This window comes from Hippocampus zosterae, chromosome 4 (genome assembly GCF_025434085.1).
Source record: "Hippocampus zosterae strain Florida chromosome 4, ASM2543408v3, whole genome shotgun sequence".
NCBI classification, from domain to species: domain Eukaryota; kingdom Metazoa; phylum Chordata; class Actinopteri; order Syngnathiformes; family Syngnathidae; genus Hippocampus; species Hippocampus zosterae.
In genome coordinates, this window is record NC_067454.1 from 27,427,797 (window position 1) to 27,450,119 (window position 22,323).

The 22,323-nt window shown below is 45.3% G+C and overlaps 1 protein-coding gene and 1 long non-coding RNA gene across 3 annotated transcripts in view; both read right to left on the minus strand.

Annotated features, from left to right (window-relative positions):
• The window catches only part of si:ch211-71n6.4 (USP6 N-terminal-like protein), a 55,689-nt gene that overhangs the window by 5,169 nt on the left and 28,197 nt on the right, over positions 1-22,323 (minus strand). The window contains exons 3-10 of one of the 2 annotated variants that reach the window (XM_052063941.1): positions 12,878-12,951; positions 9,325-9,429; positions 8,126-8,211; positions 8,001-8,040; positions 7,308-7,388; positions 6,877-6,984; positions 3,178-3,287; positions 1,838-1,886 (exon numbers count right to left, since the gene is read on the minus strand). In XM_052063941.1, the coding sequence (XP_051919901.1) occupies positions 1,838-1,886; positions 3,178-3,287; positions 6,877-6,984; positions 7,308-7,388; positions 8,001-8,040; positions 8,126-8,211; positions 9,325-9,429; positions 12,878-12,943 (645 nt within the window). In that variant the 5' untranslated portion in view covers positions 12,944-12,951. The remainder of the gene's footprint in view (positions 1-1,837; positions 1,887-3,177; positions 3,288-6,876; positions 6,985-7,307; positions 7,389-8,000; positions 8,041-8,125; positions 8,212-9,324; positions 9,430-12,877; positions 12,952-22,323) is intronic. The other variant, XM_052063942.1, reaches the window with a different exon arrangement.
• LOC127599839 (uncharacterized) lies at positions 9,448-12,871 on the minus strand. The gene is made up of 2 exons (XR_007962190.1): positions 10,561-12,871; positions 9,448-10,413 (listed from the first exon to the last, which is right to left on the minus strand). It is a non-coding gene; the product is annotated as an uncharacterized LOC127599839 (long non-coding RNA).

Sequence of the window (22,323 nt, forward strand, 5' to 3'; positions counted from 1 at the left end):
GTGCCCCGCCCCCTGCATGACTATATACAGTATCATTTGTCTATAAAATTGTAAAAGAACACCATTGCGTAACACTGTATCATTATTAACGTATAAGAGAATAAAAAAAGAAAGAAATACGGACCAACTTACAATAACTAATAGCTTAAGTAACTGGAACAGAAAAAGATTTAAGGTGCATCTGAAATTCAAAAATTACATTAAATCCTTAATTTAACAATAAATATTTTTTGACTGACCATGTCAAACCATACGGATACTGAAAAATAAAATTACATAAAATCAAGAGAACAATATTAAAAAAAGAACTTTAACCAGCAAAACAAAACTATATAAATGTATTTATGTTTTGTTTTTGTTTTTTTTTTAATCAAAGATGATGTCTGGATTAATGGCTACAATGAGCACGTTTTGCAATGCACAGCTTTTCGAAGCGAGGTTTGAAGCAAGGCACAGCAACTCTCGGCTCCTGCTCAATGTGTAGCTGGGACTTGTATTTCAGTTTACTGAAGTAGCAGTCACAAAGTGGCATGATTGTTGGCAATATTCGGCATGTTTTTGCTGGAAAAAAAACTCTTAACAGCTTATCAGCGTGATTGGGGTGGAATGTCTTTAAGTGGCGCTTTAATTTATTTAGCTTCATGCTGTCCGCAACCAACATTTTTAGACACAGTAAGCACATCGATCCTTCCTTGTCTGCCACCGCAGTCATAGTGAAGCCAAGTGCTCCATACTCCTCGTCTTATTTCCTCCCTTAGAATGCTCCCTGCGTAAAGTCTGCCAATGAGAGCGTCACTGCCCTCTAACGTAGTGGAGGTGCAACTGCACGTTATTTTAGGACAGTAAAAAAAAAAAAATTAAAAAGCATGTTCCCCGAGGTCAAACGCGCCCCCCTTGACGGAGCCTCGTGCCCCCCTAGGGGAGCGCGCCCCACTATTTGAGAAACACTGGACTAATCATATATATTTTTTAACAATTGTAGTCATGCTAAAAAAAACTCACTAATAATAAAAAAAATAACTATAGGATGAAATGTTTGTAGAGAAACTATGCGAATGCTGAACAGCTGACACTGATCTGAAATGCTTTTATTTAATATAGAATGTGAAACTTTAAGTTGGAATTGTTTGAAGTGGTCATGAAATATGGCAGGGTGGAGGTAAACGCGTGCAATATTTTACAATTTGAGGATTTTATTGTGAAAATATTGGCTATGGGAGTTGTTGAGGTCCTCACACTTTGAACAGTATCACCATGGCGATAAAAGTCTCATATTTGGGATTTTTCTTCTCTGTTTTGGCAGTGAACTCTAAAGTATGTGAAAACAGTTTCGACTCGGGGTGTAAAAGAATTCCAAAAATAAACCATCATAAACTGATCTATCTTTTGTAAAAGAAATTGATTTTATCCATTTAAAATCAAACAAACATGAACGGCAAACAGTCAGATGTAAATTTTCCTATGAATGAAAGATTCTTGAATAAGCAAAATAATTTTGAAAAAAAATAAAAATAATAAAATGGTAGTGGGCTCCAGCATGCCCAAGACCGTCGTGAGGATAAGTGTACTAGAAAATGGATGGGGAGACGGATGGAATAGTATATAAACTGTAACATCTTCAATACTTAATACTCAATACAAAAAAAGGCACAACAACAATAGCTGGTCTTATGTAGTGATATATTGCGGTGACATATCAAGTCATTTCCGGGTTACAGATGCTTGCAGTGAAGGTGAAATAAGAAATGAATAAAGATTTGAATCACCTTCATAACAGTTTGATTAGTTCAACTACTACAAGAGTGCTTTTTATGATGGAAGCAAAAGTACCACTTACTGTGTTATAGGCTGAATACGCCGACAGAACATTGAAGAGAGACTGCTGTCTGCCAAAAAAAAAGGGAGGGCATGTTCAAAATAACAACCTGAGTGAACTATTTCCTTGTTACTTTTACCTTGTATTGTTTGAGCGAAAACATTCACAAAATCCCATCCAAAATCACGTGGTAGATGGCCTTTCAATAACAGCTACTTTTTTTCTTCATACTTTTTACTTAGAGGTACTTTGAATTTTCGACTTTAGTTGACTTCGGTCATAATCAGAAATACAGGTACCACATTCTTGCAAACCACTGTTAGCTTCTTCCTCAGCTACATATTTTGTGTAACATATGCAAAAACATCTGCAATATAGAGGACAGCGAATATACAGTCTACAGCGTAAACCACATCTAACCCTCGACCATAAGGAGGCGAATTAAGCGATCAACTACACAGTGGCTGGAAACATTCCTTCAGAGAACAGGAGCCCAACCTCTTCAACTTTCTTTTATGACTGAGATGTGCATTTTGCAGTTAAAACGAGACTGCTGCTCAATACTTTCCAGTACCGCTTCCAAAATAGGCCAGTGATCTATTACAATGACATCATGCTGTAGAGCGCAACATTCCATTGAAACCAAAGCATAGCCTGCTTTTTTTTCTCTCCCTCTCTCAGTCTACAGTGGGGTTGCAAATGTAAAGGCTTACCAGAAAAATGCTCCCCGATTTCATGACGTAATGATATCTAGAATAACCTCCAGCACGTCCGTGACCCTCGTGAGGATAAGGGGATTAGGAAATGGATGGATGCTTGATATCTAAACCAATTTAACTAAATTGATAAGATGAAGTTCCTCAATTCCGTCTCAACTATGTTTGATCTTTATTTTGAGCCTTACTCAATACCTTAACTTAATAGTCGGCCTCTTCTTTTTTAAGGGATGAACTGTTTCTAAACAAAGTGACCTCCTGGAATGGAGATGTTTGAGATGATCAGTTGGATGTTTCCATTAATAGCTGTTGATTGGGGTATTTTTCCGCTACACTGGCATTTCACTTTAAGAAGTTTTCTCAATTAGTAGCTGCCAAACAAGAAAGTGACATCTTTCATTATCCATTTGTTTAAAAGAATGGACCTTTTTTGAGTGCATGAAAATCCTACCAGGCTGAATTGAAGTGGCCTGTGAATCTGCAACACAATTGACAAAGAAATGGAACGTTTGGCATTCGTCAGTCACTCTCGCAATCAAATTCAAAATAAGCTCGAGAACCATCCTATTATATGTATTGTCTTTTGAAGTTATCCTTTTGTTGATTGGTCTGCTTGTGGATCAAAGCGTTAAAATGAATCCTTACTTGACTCCAAAGCGGTCCATGAACATGACGTGATTGCGGAAGGTCCTGTTGATGTCGAGGTCAATCTGTTTAATCTCAGATGAGTACAGTTTGGCTTGTTCCTTCATATTCTGTGACACCAAGAAGTGAAGACGTTATGAGTACCGTAGTTTAAGATGTGCATACTGTGTATATTTATGAAAGCCAACATTTCATGAAAGGATGATGATTGCAATTGCAAGATAAAGTAACACATGGAAAGATGTATTTACACTGATTTCACAAGGTAACTGAAATCTTAAATAGCATGCAGGGTCATATTTCTTTTCACAATTTGTAGGATCCCAGATTAGCAGCAAAGACAAAGGACATGGCATTTACCATCCGAATTGTTGCTAATTCATGACAGGCCTTAGACTGAGCAGTTGCAGATCAACAATGAATAAGAACACTGTGAATAAGGGCGTTCAGAATCAAAGCTCACAAATTCATTGCCAAAGTAGTCCAGGATTTTTTTTTTCATATGTTGTGATATCATGTGATATGAATCAAGTACACGATGCTTGAATAGCGCACCGCTAACTTATTCCAGCTTGATTGTGTGACGACAATCTGATCATGCCCCAAATTAAATTTACACAGAGCAAAGCCCCTCCAACTCCTTTACCGATGTGGAGTAACCTTTGGTTCATCTTATTGAATTGAAATTAGAATAAAAAAGGTTAATGATCATAAAAACAATTTTGGTTTATACATAGGGGTCCACACATGTGAACATGCCAAACAATTGCGCAGGATTTTGCGTACAGCCCCTGTGGAATATAAGATGATGGGGAACCAATTAAAATTGACAATATCTATTTTTTAACCCTGGAGAGCCCACGGGGTCAAATTTGGCCCCAAAAAATTCAATCCTTCAATCCTCGCGTGGGCAATGACAGCGAGACCTGGAAGGGCGTGATAGGGAGGAACGGCCCCCCCGATCAGAACTCGAGTGGTGTTTTGTTGTTGGACTTCTGTGCTCGTCATGGATTGTCCATAACGAACACCTTGTTCAAACATAAGGGTGTCCATACGTGCACTTGGCACCAGGTCATCCTCGGACGCAGTTCGATGATTGACTTTTTGGTTGTATCATCGGATTTGCGGCCGCATGTTTGGACGGGTGAAGAGAGGGGCGGAGCTGTTAAATGATCACCACCTGGTGGTGAGTAGGCTCCGATGGTGGGGGAAGATGCCGGTCCGTCCTGGCAGACCCAAACGTATCGTGAGGGTTTGTTGGGAGCGTCTGGCAGAATGCCCTGTCAGAAAGAGTTTCAACTCCCACCTCCGGCAGAGCTTTTCCGATGTCCCGGGGGAGGCGGGGGACATTGATTCTGAATGGACCATGTTCTGTGCCTCTATTGTTGAGGCGGCCAATCTGAGTTGTGGCCGTAAGGTGGTTGGTGCCTGTCGTGGCGGCAACCCCCGTACTCGCTGGTGGAGACCAGCAGTAAGGGATGTCGTCAAGCTGAAGAAGGAGTCCTATCGGGCATTTATGGCCTGTGGGACCCCAGAGTATCGACTGGCTGAGCGTAACGCAGCTTCGGTGGTCGCCGAGGCAAAAACCCGAGCGTGGGAAGAGTTTGGTGAGGCCATGGAAGCCGACTTCCGGACGGCTTCGAGGAAATTCTGGTCCACCATCCGACGTCTCAGGAGGGGGAAGCAGTGCACCACTAACACTGTGTACAGTGGGGATGGGGCACTGCTGACTTCGACTCGGGACGTTGTGAACCGGTGGGCAGAGTACTTCGAAGACCTTCTCAACTCCACCAACACGTCTTCCTTGGAGGAAGCAGAGCCCGGGGACTCTGAGGTGGGCTCCCCTATCTCTGTGGTTGAAGTCACCGATGTGGTTAAAAAGCTCCTCGGTGGCAAGGCCCCAGGGGTGGATGAGATCCGCCCGGAATTCCTCAAGCCTCTGGATGCTGTGGGGCTGTCCTGGTTGACACGCCACAGCATCATCGCATAGTCATCGGGGAGACTGCCTCTGGATTGGCAGACCCGGGTGGTGGTCCCTCTTTTTAAAAAGGGGGACCGGAGGGTATGTTCCAACTACAGAGGGATCACACTCCTCAGCCTCCCTGGTAAGGTCTCTTCAGGGGTGCTGGAGAGGAGGGTCCGTCGTGAAGTCGAGCCTCAGATTGAGGAGGAGCAGTGTGGTTTTCGTCCTGGCCGTGGAACTGTGGACCAGCTCTACACCCTTAGCAGGGTCCTTGAGGGGACGTGGGAACTTGCCCAACCAGTCTACATGTGTTTTGTGGACTTGGAGAAGGCATTTGACCGTGTCCCTCGGGGGCTTCTGTGGGGGGTGCTTCCGGAGTATGGGGTACCGAGCCCGCTGATACGGGCTGTTTGGTCCCTATACCACCGATGTCAGAGTTTGGTTCGCATTTCCAGCAGTAAGTTGGAATCGTTTCCAGTGAGGGTTGGACTCCGCCCAGGCTGCCCTTCTGTTCATCACCTTTATGGACAGAATATCTCGGCGCAGCCGAAGCGTTGAGGGGGTCCGTTTTGGGGGCCTCAGTATTGCATCTCTGCTTTTTGCAGATGATGTGGTACTGTTGGCTCCTTCAAGCAGGGCTCTCCAATTCTCACTGGAGAGTTTCGCAGCCGATTGTGAAGCGGTTGGGATGAAAATCTGCACCTCCAAATCTGAAACCTTGGTCCTCAGTCGGAAAAGGGTGGAGTTCCCTCTCCGGGTCGGGGAGGAGATCTTGACCCAAGTGGAGGAGTTTAAGTATCTTGGGGTCTTGTTCACGAGTGAGGGCAGGAGGGAGCGAGACATCGACAGCCGGATCGGTGCAGCGTCTGCTGTGATGCAGACGGTGTATTGGTCTGTCGTGGTGAAGAAGGAGCTGAGCCAAAGGGCGAAGCTCTCAATTTACCGGTCGATCTACGTCCCAACCCTCATCTATGGTCACGAGCTATGGGTCGTGACCGAAAGAACGAGATCCTGGATACAAGCGGCCAAAATGAGTTTTCTCCGCAGGGTGTCCTGGCTCTCCCTTGGAGACAAGGTGATAAGCTCTGTCATCCGGGAGGGGCTCAGAGTAGAGCCGCTTCTCCTCCACATCGAGAGGAGCCAGGTCAGGTGGCTCGGGCATCTAATTAGGATACCTCCTGGACGCCTCCCTGATGAAGTGTCCCACTGGCAGGAGACCCCGAGGACGACCCAGGACAACGCTAGAGAGACTATGTCACCCAGCTGGCATGGGAACGTCTCGGGATCCACCAGGAAGAGCTCGAAGAAGTGGCTGGGGAGAGGGAAGTCTGGGCTTCCCTCCTAAAGCTGCTGCCCCCGCGACCCGACCCCGGATAAGCGGTGGAAAATGGATGGATGGATGAAACGCTACCCTTAAATCCCAAAGGGTCAAATCTGGCCCTCATCCTAAATTAGGATTAAAGCATTGAATATTTGAAAATACATGTATTTTGGTGTGCAGTGAACATATAGCAGTCATTTAATGTATAATTCATCATTTTCCAAAGAAGAAAAGGGAACTTGGGTTCTCCAGGGTTAAAGAGAAAACATTTCCATAGTTTTGCTTTTACTACGATTGTCCGTGTCCATGTATTAGAACAACTTTGACTGTTTTTCCCGGTTCTGGGTGGGCAATATCAAAATACAGCACACTCATTCTCCACACTTTTGCTCAGTCAAATTATAACTGTGTTTACCTCATATTTGCCCTCGTTGACCTTCTTAGTGTTCTCCACATCCAACAGCAGAGACCAGACACGACCTCGAAGCTGGACAGGAATGCCTTTGTAGACCCGTTTCACCATCTGACAGCATCAAGTCGAGGAGAGTAAAAATGTGGCAAATGCAAAACCAGAAGTTTTAGTTGGGTAAGATCATTGTCCTGTTTAGACCGTCAACATGCTCGTAACTTTGTTGTTGTCATAACAGATGCATTCAGTCATCTTTGATGGATCATGTGAAAAATATCAAAAGAGCAGAAAGCATCCAAAACATGAGCATACTATCAGCATTTTAGTGCTAGGACCTAGCGGCTAGGTCTTAATAACCAGTCTGTCAGCTCCTTTATTGTCTTTTAGGATCGAGTGGTCTCCCATCATTCTTCTTGGATATGTTGGCTGCTACTCACTCTGTCACTGTTTTTGTATTTATCCCACTTCTTCACCATCTTCAGCCATTTTTCTGCTCTCTCTACCTCGAGATGTTTCAGCTGTAGAAAAAAACAAGCAATGAAGTGAGCAAGTGAGTAGAAGGACTGACCTCTACTGCTACTTCGTTACTTGTCCCTTTCACATTGACTTCATGCAAGATTTCCACATCAGCGGCATAACAATAAAGCCGGCTTTTCGTGGCATTTGTCTGTCAGATATAAATGCTGGAAGGGGCAAGTTTCTTTCAGACACTCATTGCAGCGTTGAACATTTAGATGATTCGTGTGTGGGGACACCAGAGACAGCTCTGAACAGAAAGGAGTGAGGGTGTTGACCTTCACACATCCCTTCACACAGGCGCCGTTTTGCCTCCCTGACCGGCCTCTGACACTATGGGCTCTATATTCATAAAAGGCGCAGATGCCCTCAAGTGTAAAAACTGTCCCAACTTGATTCTTGTGAGGGTGCAATTCTTGCTTTGATATGGTTGATGCGCTGGAATATACCCAGTGCACCTGATAATCTGGTGGGTGGCAGTGGACAAAACTTCACGTCTGCAGGAATCATGTCACACTACCAGTGCAGGAAATGTGAGGCAAATTTTGTGAATTTCATTCGGGCATAATTCATGTCGCTGGTTTGATAACTTGGAAATGCGCAGAACATTGTACCTTTTCTTCATTTGCAGTTGGTTCAGGCAGCTCATTTTCACTAGAAACCAAACAAATCAATCAATAAATAAATAGGACTAACAGAAAGATATTGCCACAAAGTCACAGACCAAGAATGGACTTACTGCATGAACCCGAGGCGATCAATAACTTTATAGAGCTTGTAGTCAGCATCTTCCCAGGGGGCAATCTCAACCCCACCCTGTCTGCCCTGGAGACACAATCACGCATGCCAATAAATCAAGGTTATAAATCAAACTGAGGCAAGGAAAAAAAAACGGTTGTCGGTGGTCAAATGAAGTCAATTACACTGGGGAACACATTGATAGAAAAAAATCGATTGCATTAGATTTTAAATTGCCGTCACTTTTATTCTCCGCGGATTACTAGCAAAAAATCCACTGATTCGCTATAGTAAGACTTGTCATTTTATGATTATTGGGCTCATCTACAGCTATGTGGCAACTTGTTTGTGCAGTCACAATTGAGACAGTGTAGTGAGAGGGGTGTGCAGCTCCAAAAAGGTTAGTACTATCACAAACAGAGCTAGGAAAGGGGTAGTAAGAGGATTAATGATGGCTTTTCCCTTAACCTTGTGACCCTGGGCCTTCCTTGTAAGTCCTATTTAATTTTATGTATTTTTTCAAAGATTGTAACATTTCCATCTTACCGTCTTATTTACATTCACATTTATTTCTTATTTTTCCAGAAAATGGTCATCCTGTAGCTCAAAAACCTTATGTGAGAGAGAAAAACCAACACCAATTTTGGGTTCCGCATGCACATGTGTTAAAATCAGCTGTCAGACCGAGCTTAAAAAAAAAAAGTAAAAAAAGTTGTTTCCTCAGTGTTATCTGATGGCTGAGCAGTGGAAGAAAACATTACATTTGCAGAATCCCACATGGGGCAGGCACAGCACAGTTGAAAAATTAAGAATGATGAGACAATGAGATAAAACTTCAATCCTTCAAATCATCCCTAAAAACTCACCTGTTCCGCTATGCTTTTAATACCTTTTAATCTCTTTTACCCATTTTTCTTTTGTTCATCTAAATGTGCTTTTGTAAATTATGTATGCTTGTTTTAAATGCACATTTTTATCCTGTGTTTTTATGCTCTTGTAAAGTGTCTTTGAGTGGGATGAAAAGCGCTTTCAAATAAAAGTTGTGGCACAGGTGGTATAATGCGATTTGGGGGAATTTGGTCTCGGCCATTGGTTCCTAACCTTGTTAGAGGTACCAAACCCAACCACCTCATATGCGCATCCACCAAACCCTTAGTGAAAAATAAAAATAGGTTTCAAGAAGTGTTCCTTCACTTTTACCGGTCCGAGATGAGAGTTGCTCAACTTTGCGTGACAAATCATGCAGATAGGATGCTGAGTCCCATCACGTTCCGTGAGGTATGTGAATCCTCGTCCGACCTCTTTCTTTTTTTGCTTGACATAGCATGTGTTAAAACATTTAAAAAAACAAAACAAAAAAAGTCACGACACTCACACGTTGACGATTGAGCAAACTAAATTTCCCGCAGCACTGATTGGATAAGCAACGTAATGTGATCATGTGCAGCCAGCGATGGCCAAGCAGGCGTGTCGTAATTAAATGACATGTTGAGTCAGGTGTGTCTTAACCTCCATGGCAGAGTCTCCGTCGAACCCCTGAGACCGACTCACCGAACCCCTGGGGTTTGATCGAACCCAGGTTAAGAACCACTGATCTAGGCGCAGGCAGACGGATTCTACACTCTGCTGATATGTGTTGTCGATGTCATCGTATTTCATTAATAAATATGACAGTGCACATCAAACCATCTGAATCATTGTTGTAATAAGTTAAATGAATGCATAATCATTATCATCATCACCTATATTAAATAAGACCCGAAGTCTTGCAAGGCATGCATTTCTATTTTATTTTTCTTTTCTCTTTGATATTTAGGCTAATTGGGACCTGATGAGTGTAAAAACAAAGAATGATCTTTTTACTTGATGAAACGTCCTCGTAAGTGGACGCCAGGCCCTTATAGTCCAAAATTTAACAGTCTTGAAAACCAAAGACGTCATGTCCACACATGTGGACGCCAGGTCCCACATGGCGTGTGGACGCCAGATCACCCCGGGTTGCGGCACGGCTATTACGACACAATCTATCGAGGTGGAAGGTGGTCCTCCAAGTGACCCCTTCACAACAGCGATCTGTGAACACCCACGGTAAGTTGACATCACCCAATAGTGGGGGTCTGCTTGCAGTCCTTTAAAAAGCATTTTTTACATGCTTTGATCTTCGAGTCTCTTTACCAGAATTTCCACTCACTCTGACAGCACCCCGCCATGAACTCCGATACATTTTGAGAGGGTAGAAAACATATAGCTTAAAGTCATTACGTTGACATTAGTTTGCCAAAATGAAACCTGATGTTGCCCTGCGATTGGCTGGCAACCGATTCAGGGTGTCCCCCGCCTACTGCCCGAAGACAGCTGGGATAGGCTCCAGCACCCCCCGCGACCCTAGTGAGGATCAAGCGGCTCAGAAGATGAATGAATGAATGAATGAAAAACCTGATGTCAACTGCATTCACAAGCATTCTCCAGATCTGTCACACAGTCAAATTGTATGATTTGGTCCACAAAGAAAAACCAAATACAATCAATACATTCAGTATATAGCTCCAGGTCTTGAAAATCCATTTCTGTGCATTCCTAATTCAATCAAACTGTGCAAATACACACTCTGTAAATCTGGAAAATGAATGAAAGTGCCGGTCTTTGAGCATTCAAGACTCATAGTGGTTACAAAGCAGCATACATATTCATTTTCATTTTTGTCAAGAGTCATTTTATGGTGGTAGAGGTATCTCACAAGGGAGACATGCCAAACAAGACAGTTAGTTTTGACAAACACTATCATGCTGTGAGCTTTATTTGGTTCCAGCTGTGCCCCAGCTGGAAACCTGCATTAGAATGTATGCATTCCTTTCGCTGGCAACTTAGCCAGAAATCTGTAAACGTCAATCAGTGCAAAGTGTGTCACAGCTGTTGCTATGGCTAGACAGAGCAGACCACTCTACAGCCCTCCTCCCCACCGCTCAGACATGAAGCTAAATTTAACCTAACTCTCCATCTTTCAGCTCTACATCAGCTTTTGCAAACCTACAATGAAGCTGGATGAGGAATTCAACTTTAATTCAAAATGTTATTGATTTACAAAGTAAATCAATAACATTTTATTGTAGTAAATCAATAACTACCTTGATATTCATTTATCTATCTATCGATCCTCATGCAAATAGATGCTATGCCGTCACTCTGAGACAAAAGAAAACATTTATGGCTGACTGAATGACTCGTTGAAGACTTCATTCGACAAAGAAACACTGGCCCACATTCTCGCATCCAATGCACATTATACAACTAATCTAAATGGCTTTTGGCAACACGAACGCATCCACCTGCGCACGCCCACACAAGTTTGTTCTCTTCTCACCCAAGAGTTACACAAAGCAACAAACAGATGTAATTTCACATTTTCATTCGTCTCAACATTCTCGCTTCTCTTCTCACCTCTTCCTCCTCTTCTTTGCGCAATATCGGATACAGTGGAGTCCAGGATATGGCTCCAGTGAACAATGACTGTGTGTGATTTTACTTCAACTGATTTACAGCAAACACTTCATCATTCCTAAAGTGGAGGGGTTCACATTTCTTGGGGTCTTCTTAACGAGTAAGGAAAGAAAGGGAGGAGGCGAGATCGACAGGTTGATTGGTTCAGTGTCTGCAGCGATATAAAGTTTGCGTTGCTCTGTCGTTTTGACAAAGGAGCTGAGCCAAAAGCTCTCGATTTACTCAACTGTCAACTCAACTCAACTGTATTTATAGAGCACTTTGGTTAACATGCTCCTACCTTCACCTGTGATCACGAGCGGTCGGTGGTGAGTCGTGCCCGAACAACAAAGTTGTTAGATACAAACGTCCGAAATGAGATTCCTCTCTTTTGAAGCTAGTATGAGAAGCTCAGTCATCCAAGAGGGACTCAACGTTGAGTTGTTGCTCTTCTGCATCGAGAGGAGCCAGATGAGGTGGCTAGGGAAACTTGTTAGGATGCTTTCTGGACACCTCCCTGGTGAATTGTTCGGGCATGTTTCGCTGGGAGGACGGAAGGTCCTTGGAAAGAAGCGCCCGGGATACGCCGGAGAGGTGTCTCTCAGCTAGACTAGGATCCTCCCGGAAAGAGATGGACATTGTCGGCGGGGAAAGGGAATTCTGGATTTTCCTACTAACGCTGCTGCCCCCGCAACCCATCCCCAGATAAGCGGAAGAGAATGGATGGATGATGTAATCCTTTCATGCACCCTGTGACCTGATAACATGATAAGCTGTCCACTGTAGTAACCGCTCCCCATAAAAGGGTTAAACTCATGACTGAAGACCAAGACATATCTATTTACAAAATTATTAAAATGTAAAGTTTGAGCAATCGGACGGAAAGTCATGAACTGTGAAACCTCGGTTCATTAATCAATTTATTCCGAGACTCTGTTTGTGAAAAATAATGAAGTATTTTTTTTCCCCTTAAAATGAACTGAATTACATTTAAGAACCAAGTTGTCAAGCCATACTGAGGGCTAAGTTGGAGCAAAAACACGAATGTGAAAAACGTTAAACACGGAAATAACAACGTACACCGCGTGTAAGAGACTCCATGTGGATACCTTGATTTTGAAAAAAACGGAACCCTAGTTTGTGTTCCGAAGCAATTATTTTTCTGAACATTTTGTTCGTAATCCGATTTGTTCGAGTTAGTTATTAAAGGACAACTGGTCTATATTTTCTGTGAGCTAGTAAAGAATTGATGATATGCTTTTAGGCACAGACTTACCGTGGCATATTTTAAAATGATGTCAGCTCTTTCCTCAGCAATTAATGTCTCAATGTCTTTCTTCATGTCAATATCTGTAGGAAAGAGAGCAAAAGTGGTAAGAGACAATAAAAAACAAGAACAGAACAGAATAAAGCCAACTTTGTGATATTGGGCTCCATGTATTGATAACAATTCCACTTAGCCGCCATTATTGTGTAAAAATGCCAATTTTGTCTTTCAGAGTAACTGATTTAATTTACGGCGAGAAACAGTTTCGTTATATTATGTCGAGATATTCTTCTTGGTGAATGCTCAGGGCATTGTGAATAAGTTCATTTTCACATTAAAGGATCCATGCCATACTCTCACCTTTTCTCACACACTGAACAAAGCAAACGTCACGGGATCTCTTGTCAATGTGTTGTTTCATTGTCTCTCCCACACTGAAGGGTCAAGATTGTAGTTTGGGTTTGATATATTTCTTTTGTGGCCCCAGTTATGGAAACATTCTGACACACCTTGAGTGTAACTGTGTTTGCGGCATGCCTCCATTCTCTTCCACTTATCTGGGATCAGGTCGACAAAAGAGGCTATTTGAGTGCTCTTGTGCTTTGTTTGGTCCCTTACCGAGGACCCGTTCATCTTGGGTGCCACTGGCTGGGGCAAACATCTCGAGACAACTTGGCTCCACGGGTCAATGGCACACACAAACCCCTCCACTGGGGAGGGGAACATGTTGGTTGTTTGATAATCAGTTAAACTACCATATAAGGGAAGTAACAATACATTATAGCAACACGTTCCACTCCGGAATTTCCAAACTCTTTATTTGATTTATTTAAATCCCACCCTGTTCTTCAAAACAGAAAGAAACACCTGCAGCAGTTGTTTTCTTCAAAACAATAAAAAGAGCAGCTAATTGTCTTAACTTGGCATCGAGTAGTAAATGGAACAGAAGAAAATAGGCTGCGAAGTAGCTAAGGAGGGCTACAACAGAGAAAACAGCAATTTATGGCATGATGTGAGTGGCTCTGATAGCTGAACATCTATGTGGGCCACTTCACTGATCAAACAAATCCCGGCCACAACCAAACTAGAACTACAAATCATCTCCGTACACTAGAACCAGGGTATTAATCCTGCTTTAATCTGCATCCTGTGTGCAGATCTCCACTAATTGCAGGACCATAAGTAGCAAACTCGACACGCAGCACCACAGAAGACAAAACAAAAACATCTGGATTAAGTACCGGTAGTTCTGTATAATAGGGTTATGGAATCTATTTATATCTATTTATTTATTTATTTTGAAACAAACTGATTCCTGGACCCAGAATTGGGCTGCGGATTCATTATGGTTGCAGACTGGTAGCAAAAAATTCCAGGCGATCTTTATTTCATGACTCTACTGTTATACAATTTATCGTTTGTCATTCAATTGTGTTATATTCATGGTTTTTCATCCAGGTACTGGATTTATTCTATTACTTTATGACTTTATTGCTGCATTCGCATCGCTTAGTGATGGATTTTGATGTGTTTCAAGTTATGTAGAAATGTGTAGGAGTGGAACACTTATAAACTTCCTATTCATAATAATAATAATAATCATAATCCATAATTTAGCATTCCTATAGTGACCTAATTTCAGGGGAAAAAATACATTGAAGTACAGTAGACAACATGGATACATTTGTTTTTTTCATGTCAGACTGGCGCGCCCATTAGGTGAAAATTCACTACAATTACATTCAAGTACGATTAACGCTTAATTTCTATTCAAAAGAAAAGTGCATTTCAATTAACATAATTAATCAAAAAAGTGAAGAGGAGCAAAGAGAATTCGTGTGAAATCAGCGTTCCTGCCCAGGCTGACTGGTGACGGTGACTTACTGTGACGCTTAAGTACACTGATTAGTTGCTGTATATTTCTAAATTCATGATGGGGGTAGTCACACTTTAAATGGTATAAATAAAATAATTTCAAGATTGGGTAACATAATTTTCGATCTCCAATGTGTAATGCGTAAATACTTTAAGGTAAAACAAGTTTGAGTTAAAACCACAGGGCCTCATTTGTTGTGGAAAAAAGTGAAACAGTAAAAACATCAAGGCTGTTGTAGAAATTCAATATGTGTGTTTGCCTCACTGTACTTTAACTTATGGCTTAGTCCCTGCTAGTCAGTGGTCACCACATTATGTGTCTGGTACACATATTCACAAAATCATATTTTCTTGTCTGCGATTGGCTGGCAACCAGTTCAGGGTGTATTCCGCCTACTGCCCAAGGTCAGCTGGGATAAGCTCTTAGCACACCAGCCACCCTTTTTCCCTTAAAAAAATCAAGAACATACTGTAGGTTAAATAAATACAATCATAATCATGATTACTATGCTACCTTTGGTCACAAAACCCTTGCACATGACATGCCATCTTACTCGACATACCGCTCTTTCAAAGCTAAGCACCCTCTGTCAATAAGTTAGTCGCTACTCGCTCCATTTGTATTGTTTCATTAAATAGTCTCACAGTACACAAAAAGCTAAGGACATCGTAATGATGAATGTAGTTCTTTTTCAGATCATCTTTTGACATTAATATGGTATTGGTTAAGTGTGCAATTTTACATTTTAACAAATGTGAATTATTCTCAGTTTTAATGAAGAAGTGTGTTTTGTGTTCGATTCCGGCCCTGGCCTTCCTGTGTGGAGTTTGCATGTTCTCCCCGTGCTTACCGTGGGTTTTCTCCACGTAGTCCGGTTTCCTCCCACATTCCAAAAACATGCATGGCAGGCTGATTGAACACTCTGAATTGTCCCGAGGTGCGAGTGTGAGCATGAAAGGTTGTTTGTCTATTTGTGCCCTGCGATTGGCTGGCAACCGGTTCACGGTGTCCCCTGCCTACTGCCTGAAGACAGCTGGGATAGGTTCCAGCACGCCCTGCGAACTTCGTGAGGGTAAAGCGGCTCAGAAAATGGATGGATGGATGAATAGCGTGTTTTGTACAGCTATAGTTGTGTTATTTGATTGTGTGCAAAGCAAAAGAGCAAATTATGAATCAGCCCCATTGGCGCGAACTCATAATTTTAGTGTATTTCTAGAAATGGTGTGAAATGTCAATCTGTGACTTTTATATGCATTAGATTCCAGTTTGTCAATATTTCATTCTACAGCAGTGTCAATCTCAATGAGGAGTCTCCAAACCCTTTGTGGTTCAGCAGGTTTTTCACAATGAGCCAATTCCAATGCATACTTGTTGTAAATGAATCGTATAATAATTACCGTACCTAACCAACTCCTCCCATTTTCTTTTGCAGCTTCTGCAGTCCGGCCAAATCAGCCCAACTTCAGCAATAGCAGCAGCCGTGGCAATCTTTCCACAAATCCACATCATCACAAGCTGTTTAACAAACCCTAAACCCCATTCTTTCACTTTACACCGCTCCCTACCAAATAATTAAGTAGGTACAATGACATGTGATGTTGCAGTCCTATGTAACATTCATCGTGAATCGTAGTGTAACAAATTCCAGCTCGAGCAGCTCAATTATATGTTCGCAAAACCTCACTCCTCTGAGGTCTCAGATAGTGCTGGCCTTTTACTAGTTTTTAGCTTCGCAGTCAGCCACTCCGCTTCCCGGCAAACGGCAAGGTGGTGGCACGGATTTGAACTCCGAGTTGGGGGACGCTGCATAAACACGATCAGTTATGCATATATAAATCCGCATGTATTGTATTGTATTGTATTGTATTGTATTGTATGTGCCCCGTTTTGTACTTTGTGGACCAGGCCCTCCAGAGCAGAGGTGTCAAACATACGGCCTGCCGGCCGAAACCGGCCCGCAAGGAGGTTCAATCAGGCCCGCAGGATTATTTAAAAGTGAAAAAAAAGCATAAGAGACACAGAATGAATATTTTTCATAAGGTGCAATCATTGAGTATCCGCTTGGGGACGCTGTTTTGATCAGAGAAGAAGACAACAGCAGCCTCAGTCCGTCACTGAGACAGACCCAACACAGCAGATGCATCAATAGCACTCTCACATTTACACATTTAATTGCACTCTCCTTAGTTTGTAAGGTGTAGGCATGTCACGTTCCGTGCCTGCCAGCAGGTGGCGGGTTTTTTCCCTCTGCCTACTGCACACCTGCTCTTAATTCCAGGGAGATTATCAGGCCTTTTTAAAGTGGCTCTGGCAGCTCATTCACTGCCGGAGAATTCCACGCCGTGCCATATTCTCTCGTGCTCTATTTCGCTATTTGTTATTGACTCGTTGCCTTCTTGCCTTACGGCCGATACTCTTGTGATTCGCGTTTAGACTCTAAGATTTGTACTTATCGTATTTTCGCCAATTCAGGCCCTCCTCGTGTTTTGTTTTCCGCGAGCGTTTTCAGTTATTTTTTCCTTCTTTGTTACTCCTGGTCCTTATTTGATCAGCGTTTTTTGTTACCGTTTTTTCCCTGTCGGGCTCTTTCTGTTTTTTGTCATTAAAGACACTTTTTGTTTGACAAGATTTTTTCGTTGTCTGCTTTCCGGGGATCCAACCCTTTACTTCCTTGTTCTGCACGGAGCGATCTGTTATCGCTTCGGGCAGAACGTGACATGGCAGGGATTACATTTAGATTTTATATGCACGTGTAAATGGTTTAAAACTTCCTTTCTTGATAAATCTCGTTTAATCTTAAAGTGCATTACTATATTTTTCAATACCAATTACTTGTTAAAGTTTGTACAATCAGTGGGATCGGTTGCAATGCATATTTGTGAATGATAAAAGTAAATTGCACATTTGTCGAAGGAAATGTAAGGTGCTTCCTGAAATGTTTTGAAAAAGATAGGTTCATTAAATTTCAACATTTTCCTAATGTTCATGTGCTTTTTTTATACCAAAACAATGGAAAGACATATTATTTTGGTTATTTATAGCAAAGTATGGTATCATTTTAATGTTCCGGCCCTCTTGACATCTACCGTGGCCCACCGTGTGAAATGAGTTTGACACCCCTGCTCTAGTGGTCACTGCACACCCCTTCATGCCATGATCCAAACTCCCAACCGGGCAAGGAAAAAGTCAAAATCCCATTTCAAGATAAAAGAGGAAACTTTGAGAAGGGACCAAACATTCACAAAACATTCTCAAAAACATATTCATACCGTTTTTTCCCTGTCGGGCTCTTTCTGTTTTTTGTCATTAAAGACACTTTTTGTTTGACAAGATTTTTTCGTTGTCTGCTTTCCGGGGATCCAACCCTTTACTTCCTTGTTCTGCACGGAGCGATCTGTTATCGCTTCGGGCAGAACGTGACAGAATTCTCCGGCCAACATGGATCCCGCAGATAGAGAAAATATTGTCCGCTCTTACCCGACAAGAGCAACAGATGAGTCAGCAGGGCCAAGCCATTTCGGAACTCCGAGGCACGGTCTCCATGCTGGCTCATCGGTTCGACGAATTCGAACCTCGTTTAGTGCGGGTGGAGGAACGGAGACCCCCTCCCTCCGGGGGCCGGCCGGAAGCACCCCCCTCACATACCACTATGTCGAGGGAACCATCGCTTCCACACCCCCCTCGTTACGGGGGTGAGCATGGGCAGTGTGGCCACTTCCTTCACCAGTGCTCACTCATATTCGACCAACAGCCGTCTGCCTACGCTAATGATGCCGCCAAAGTGGCCTATGTGATGAGTTTGTTGACAGGTCCGGCGGCGTCATGGGCGATTGCGACCAGCGACGCCAAGCCGATTCTCCGATCGTCGTTCCCTGAGTTCGTGACAGCATTTCGCCGGGTGTTCCACCATCCCATGCGGGGCCGAGAGGCAGAGGGTCGGCTACTCGCCCTCCACCAGGGAAGGCGATCGGTCGCAGACTACTCTATCGAGTTCCGGATTCTGGCAGCACAAAGCGGATACGTGTGGACTGTTTCGTCGCGGCCTGAATTCTCAACTCAAGGACGAGCTGACGACCCGCGACCACAGCACCGACCTGGAGGAGCTGATCGACCTCGCTCTCCTCATGGACAATCGCCTGAGGGAGCGAAGCCGGGAGCGTGGGGGAGATCGTTTTCCGTTCCGACGCACTCCATACCGTGAGGAACATCGTGGAGTATTCCGGGAGACAGCACCCGCGGAGGAACCTATGCAGCTGGGAGGCAAAGACGTTGGTGGAGAGGAAGGAAGTCGCAGTTTCAGCCGTCGAGCGACTAGTGACAACACCCAAACATCTCCTCACGCCACTACCAGTCATCCAGGATCGTTTTTTCACGTCCATCCCGAGTACTGTGAGTCACGATCCCGCGCGTTAACTCCCGAGTCTAGACGAGTCGACGCGTGACCGGGACACCCCAACAGACTGGAGCTTGAGGGGGAGATATTTGGTGATTCCCGGTCAAGGCGGGTTCGGGCCCTGGTAGACTCAGGAGCAGACGACTGCCTGATGGACACCGAGCTCGCATCCGAGCTGGGTTGTTTTTTGGAGGAACTTATCGATAGAAAGCGGGTTCGTGATCTCGAAGGGGCGTCTCCTGGCGGTCGTTACACATAGAACGGAGCCATTGAAGCTCCAACTTTCTGGTAACCATGTCGAGCATCGGCGTTTTCTCGTAATGCGGTCCCGCAACGCTCCTATCATCCTCGGGTTACCCTGGCTCAAGGTACACAACCCCGTAATTTCCTGGGCGCGCCCAGCAATTGATAGTTGGAGCCCATACTGTTATCAACACTGTTTACAGTCAGCCGTCGGGGGGTACGAACGTGTCACACCCCCCGAGGATATCTGCCTTGACGGAGTGCCGGATTGCTATCGGGACCTCAAGGAGGTATTCAGCGAGGACCGCGCGCGTTCTTTACCTCCACACCGCCCCTACGATTGCGCAATAGACCTGCAGGCGGGCGCCCCGTTGCCGACCTCGCGGCTGTATCGAGTGTCTCAACCTGAACGCGAGGCGTTGACGGAGTCCATTAACAGCTCGCTCACTGCAGGCCTCATTAGACATTCACGTTCACCGTTAGGGCCGGGTTTTTTCTTCGTAAGAAAGAAGGACAAGACCCTGCGACCCTGCGTCGACTATCGTGGGTTAAACGAAATTACAATAAAGAATAGATACCCACTACCCTTGTTAGATTCCGCCTTTGCCCCATTGCAATCCGCCACCGTTTTCTCAAAATTAGATTTATGCAGCGCTTACCACTTGGTCCGTATCAGAGAGGGAGATGAATGGAAGACCGCTTTTAAGACCCCTCTGGGCCATTTCGAGTATTTAGTGATGCCTTTCGGGCTTACTAACGCTCCTGCCATATTCCAAAATCTCATCAACGACGTTTTAAGGGACATGATTAACATCTTCTGTTTTGTTTATCTGGACGATATATTGATTTTCTCCCGGTCTTTACATGAGCACCAGCAACATGTTAGGCTGGTGCTACAGCGCCTATTACAAAACCGGCTCTTCGTCAAGGCAGGGAAGTGTGAATTCCATGTTCCCGTCATCTCCTTCCTGGGGTTTATCATTGAACGGGGTAGGTTGCGAGCAGACCCCATTAAGACACAGGCAGTCACAAACTGGCCGGTTCCAACTAACCGCAAGGAACTGCAGCGTTTTTTGGGGTTTGCAAATTTCTATAGACGGTTTATCCGTGGCTATAGTCAAAAGGCGCTCCCCTTAACCCGCCTTACGTCTGTTAAGACCCCATTTAAGTGGGACTCTACCGCGGACGCAGCATTCGCAAACTTAAAGGCGGCGTTTACCAGTCCCCCCGTACTTCAACATCCTGACCCTGATCTTCCCTTTATTGTAGAGGTGGACGCCTCGGATTCAGGGGTGGGGGCGGTGCTGTCTCAACGCTCTCCGATCGACCAGAAGCTGCACCCCTGCGCCTTCTTCTCCCGTCGACTCACAGCGGCCGAAGCCAATTACGACGTGGGCAACCGTGAACTGTTGGCTGTTGTCTCCGCCTTGCAAGAATGGAGACACTGGCTCGAAGGGGCAAGGGAACAGTTCACGGTCTACACGGACCATAAGAACCTCGCTTACCTCCGTACCGCCAAGAGACTAAACTCCCGTCAGGCCCGGTGGGCCTTGTTCCTCACCAGATTCAACTTCATTCTCACATACTCCCCCTGGTCGAAGAATACCAAGCCCGACGCCCTTTCCCGTCTCCACGACCCTACGGGAGGGGATCGGCCCCCGGAAACCATCCTCCCGGCTCAGTGCATCGTGGGGGTCGTCCAATGGGAGGTTGAGCAGCGGATCCAGACTGCCCTGGAGGGGGTTCAGGTACCGGCGGGGTGTCCAGCGGGGAGACTGTTCGTGCCTCCGCCCCTGCGGTCTGAAGTTCTGCAGTGGGGACATGGGTCCAAGGTGGCATGCCATCCGGGGGTGAACCGGACGGTGCAACTCATCGCCCAGCGGTTCTGGTGGCCGGAGCTCCGGAGCGACGTGACGGAGTTCGTCAAGGCCTGCACCTCCTGCGCATGCGGCAAATCTTCCCATCAACCTCCGGCGGGATTGCTCCAGCCGTTGGCCATTCCGCCACGCCCCTGGTCCCATATCGCTCTGGACTTCATTATGGGCCTTCCCTCCTCCCGGGGTCGTACGGTCGTGCTCACGATCGTGGACCGCTTCTCCAAAGCGGCTCATTTTGTGCCCTTGTCCAGGTTACCGTCGGCGCTGGAGACCGCCAACCTCCTGGTCAAACACGTTTTCCGTCTCCACGGCATTCCAACTGACATTGTGTCGGATCGGGGGCCCCAGTTTGTGTCTCGCGTCTGGAAGCGGTTCTGCCGGTCCCTCGGAGCTACTGCCAGCCTGACCTCCGGCTACCACCCCCAGTCCAACGGACAGGCGGAGCGCGCCAACCAGGATCTGGGGGCGGCCCTCCGCTGTGTGTGCCTCCACCGTCCCGCATCATGGGTCGACCACTTACCATGGGTGGAGTATGCACACAACACCCTCGTCTCCTCCGCAACCGGCCGATCACCGTTCATGACCGCTTACGGCTACCAGCCGCCACTGTTCCCATCACAGGACGGGCAGGTGGAGGTCCCTTCCGTTCAGCACCATCTTAAGCGGGCCCATCACATGTGGAGAGAGGCCCGGGCTGCGTTGTCCCGCACTGCGACCCGGAACCGGCAGATCGCAGATCGTCGTCGGCGTCCGGCCCCCTCATATGTGGTGGGACAAAGGGTGTGGCTGGCTACGAGGGATCTTCGCCTGGCCGGCTCGTCGGCGAAGCTGGGACCCCGATTTACTGGACCATTCGAGGTCGAGGCCGTCATCAGTCCAGCTGCAGTCAGGCTCCGGCTGCCACCCACCATGAAGGTTCACCCCGTCTTCCACGTCTCCCTACTCAAACCCGTGTCTTCCAGTGACTTGGCTCCTCCTCCCACGCCGCCGCCACCTCCGCAGGTGGTCGAGGGTGGTCCAGTGTACACAGTGCGTGCCATCCTGGACTCTCGGCGCAGGGGCAGGG